Below are 2,500 nucleotides of genomic sequence, written 5' to 3'. Positions count from 1 at the left end.
AAGTGCTTTAACAAAGTCTTAGTTAAGGGGTGTGTATACTTATGCAACCAGGTTATTTTAAGTTTCTTCTTTTTTCCCTTAAAACATTTCTATTTGTTTTTCACTTGAATGTTGATGGATGCTATTTAACATTAAAGATTTATCTCGTTTTCACTAAAACCTGAAATTTTAACAGGGGTGTGTAAACTTTTTATCTACTGTATATCAGTGACAGAGTTGTTTAGTCTTTCAGAGTAATTTAGTAACTGATGGTAATAACTTAACTTATAATAAATAACACTCTAGTATAGTTCAGTAGTGTTAATGGTAGTAGTAATAAATCTACCTTCACGTCCATGTTGAGCAGCCAGGTGAGTTTACTCTTCCCAGAGCAGCACGGCAAAGACTGGATTATAATACACATGGGACCATCTTCAGCTCTGTGATCATAACAACAACAACAACAACAATAATAACAATAATAATAATAATAATAACAACAGCAATAATAATAACAATAAATAATAATAATAATATAACAATAAATAATAATAACAATAAATAATAATAATAATAATAATAATAACAACAACAACAATAATAATAACAATAATAATAACAACAACAACAATAATAATAATATAGTAATAATAATAACAATAATAATAACAATAAATAATAATAATATAATAATAATAACAATAAATAATAATAAAAATTTGAAAAGGGCAAAACGAATTGATTTTGATACAGGGAGGAAATAAATTGTATTCGATTGTTTTCCATATTTTCATGCGTTTAATTCTCTGTTCTGATTGGCCAGAGACCCGGCGTGATCCAGGCTCCAGAGGAGAACACAGCTAGCAGTAATGGTGTTAAGGCAGTGAGCGGTGAAACCCTGACCACACAGAGTTTCTGTTTGGATTAAGATCCAATCGCAGCACAGAAACGCCGCTTGTCAGAGTAATGAAGTAAAAATGGAGAATTGTAAACTCTGATTAAACTCTGGCGTGCCTCAGGGTTCTCACTCAGCTCCTTCCTGCTTCATATCTGCTGCCATTAGGAGATGAACGAGAAGAAATACGGCATTCAAGGTCTGCTTTAATGATCATAGATTTGCTATAAAATCTTGAAATGTTGTGTAACAAAATGTAAAGTATAATATGTAATGTCACTGCGAGCTACTTTACACTATAATATACCAGAAGCAGTGATATCGGGCAGCGAGTCCTGGCTGTGATGAATGAAATGTGTCAAGAAGGGCGGAGATAAACTTCCATTTGATCAGAAACTTGGTCATGTGACATCACAACTAAGCTAGGTACCTTTATGTAAACTATTATGAAGTGAGAGACAGACTAGGGGTGATGTAAAATGTTTAGGTTTTGTGATTATTAATGAATCTCTGCTATATGACAAAATCAGGTTACGAATACTCGGTTTTGCGGTTGTCATGGATACCTGATGAATCCTGGCTGTGGTGGGAAAGCCTCCAGGTGAGTCGCAGCTCCGCCCAGGTAAATACAATGTTTAGTCTTCAGCGAATGCCTGACACTCAGGAAGTCCCGCTGACCAATAAGATTCCCCGCTTTTCCTGCTGAAACCTCGTGTGTTACCATGGTTTCCTTCCCTATGTGTTTCAGTACCTGTGAGGCAAAATGAACGTTGTTTTTAAAAAGTAAAATGTTTTCCCAAAACGAATCAAAGAATTCAGAGTGTTAATTCGATGTGCTCTCCTGTAACTGAGACATGCCTCTGTTTTAGGCAAACTCCGCCCCCATGTGTGTGACTCTCACGTAAATTCTGGATGGTGCTTAAGCCTGTAGTTACGTCTGAGGCCTGAATACTCCTCACTATATGATCAGCAGAAGACCACTATACTAATGTTAATGTATTACAGTGTTCATGTATTACAGTGTTAATGTATTACAGTGTTAATGTATTATAATGTTAATGTATTATAATGTTAATGTATTATAATGTTAATGTATTATAGTGTTAATGTATTATAATGTTAATGTATTACAGTGATAATGTATTACAGTGTTAATGTATTATAATGTTAATGTATTATAATGTTAATGTATTATAATGTTAATGTATTATAGTGTTAATGTATTATAATGTTAATGTATTATAATGTAATGTATTACAGTGTTAATGTATTATAATGTTAATGTATTACAGTGTTAATGTATTACAGTGTTAATGTATTATAATGTTAATGTATTACAGTGTTAATGTATTACAGTGTTAATGTATTACAGTGATAATGTATTATAATGTTAATGTATTATAGTGTTAATGTATTATAATGTTAATGTATTACAGTGTTAATGTATTATAATGTTAATGTATTATAATGTTAATGTATTACAGTGTTAATGTATTACAGTGTTAATGTATTATAATGTTAATGTATTATAATGTTAATGTATTACAGTGTTAATGTATTACAGTGATAATGTATTACAGTGTTAATGTATTACAGTGTTAATGTATTACAGTGATAATGTATTAT

General features: G+C 31.2%; 1 protein-coding gene across 1 annotated transcript in view; it reads right to left on the bottom strand.

Annotated features, from left to right (window-relative positions):
• The window catches only part of star2 (steroidogenic acute regulatory protein 2), an 8,357-nt gene that overhangs the window by 2,153 nt on the left and 3,704 nt on the right, over positions 1 to 2,500 (bottom strand). Inside the window, exons 5-6 of the mRNA XM_017483981.3 lie at positions 1,441 to 1,625; positions 326 to 419 (exon numbers count right to left, since the gene is read on the bottom strand). Of these exons, the coding sequence (XP_017339470.1) occupies positions 326 to 419; positions 1,441 to 1,625 (279 nt within the window). The remainder of the gene's footprint in view (positions 1 to 325; positions 420 to 1,440; positions 1,626 to 2,500) is intronic.

The sequence above is a fragment of the Ictalurus punctatus genome, chromosome 13, assembly GCF_001660625.3.
Source record: "Ictalurus punctatus breed USDA103 chromosome 13, Coco_2.0, whole genome shotgun sequence".
NCBI classification, from domain to species: Eukaryota; Metazoa; Chordata; class Actinopteri; order Siluriformes; family Ictaluridae; genus Ictalurus; species Ictalurus punctatus.
This window is presented reverse-complemented; position numbering and strand designations above follow the sequence as displayed.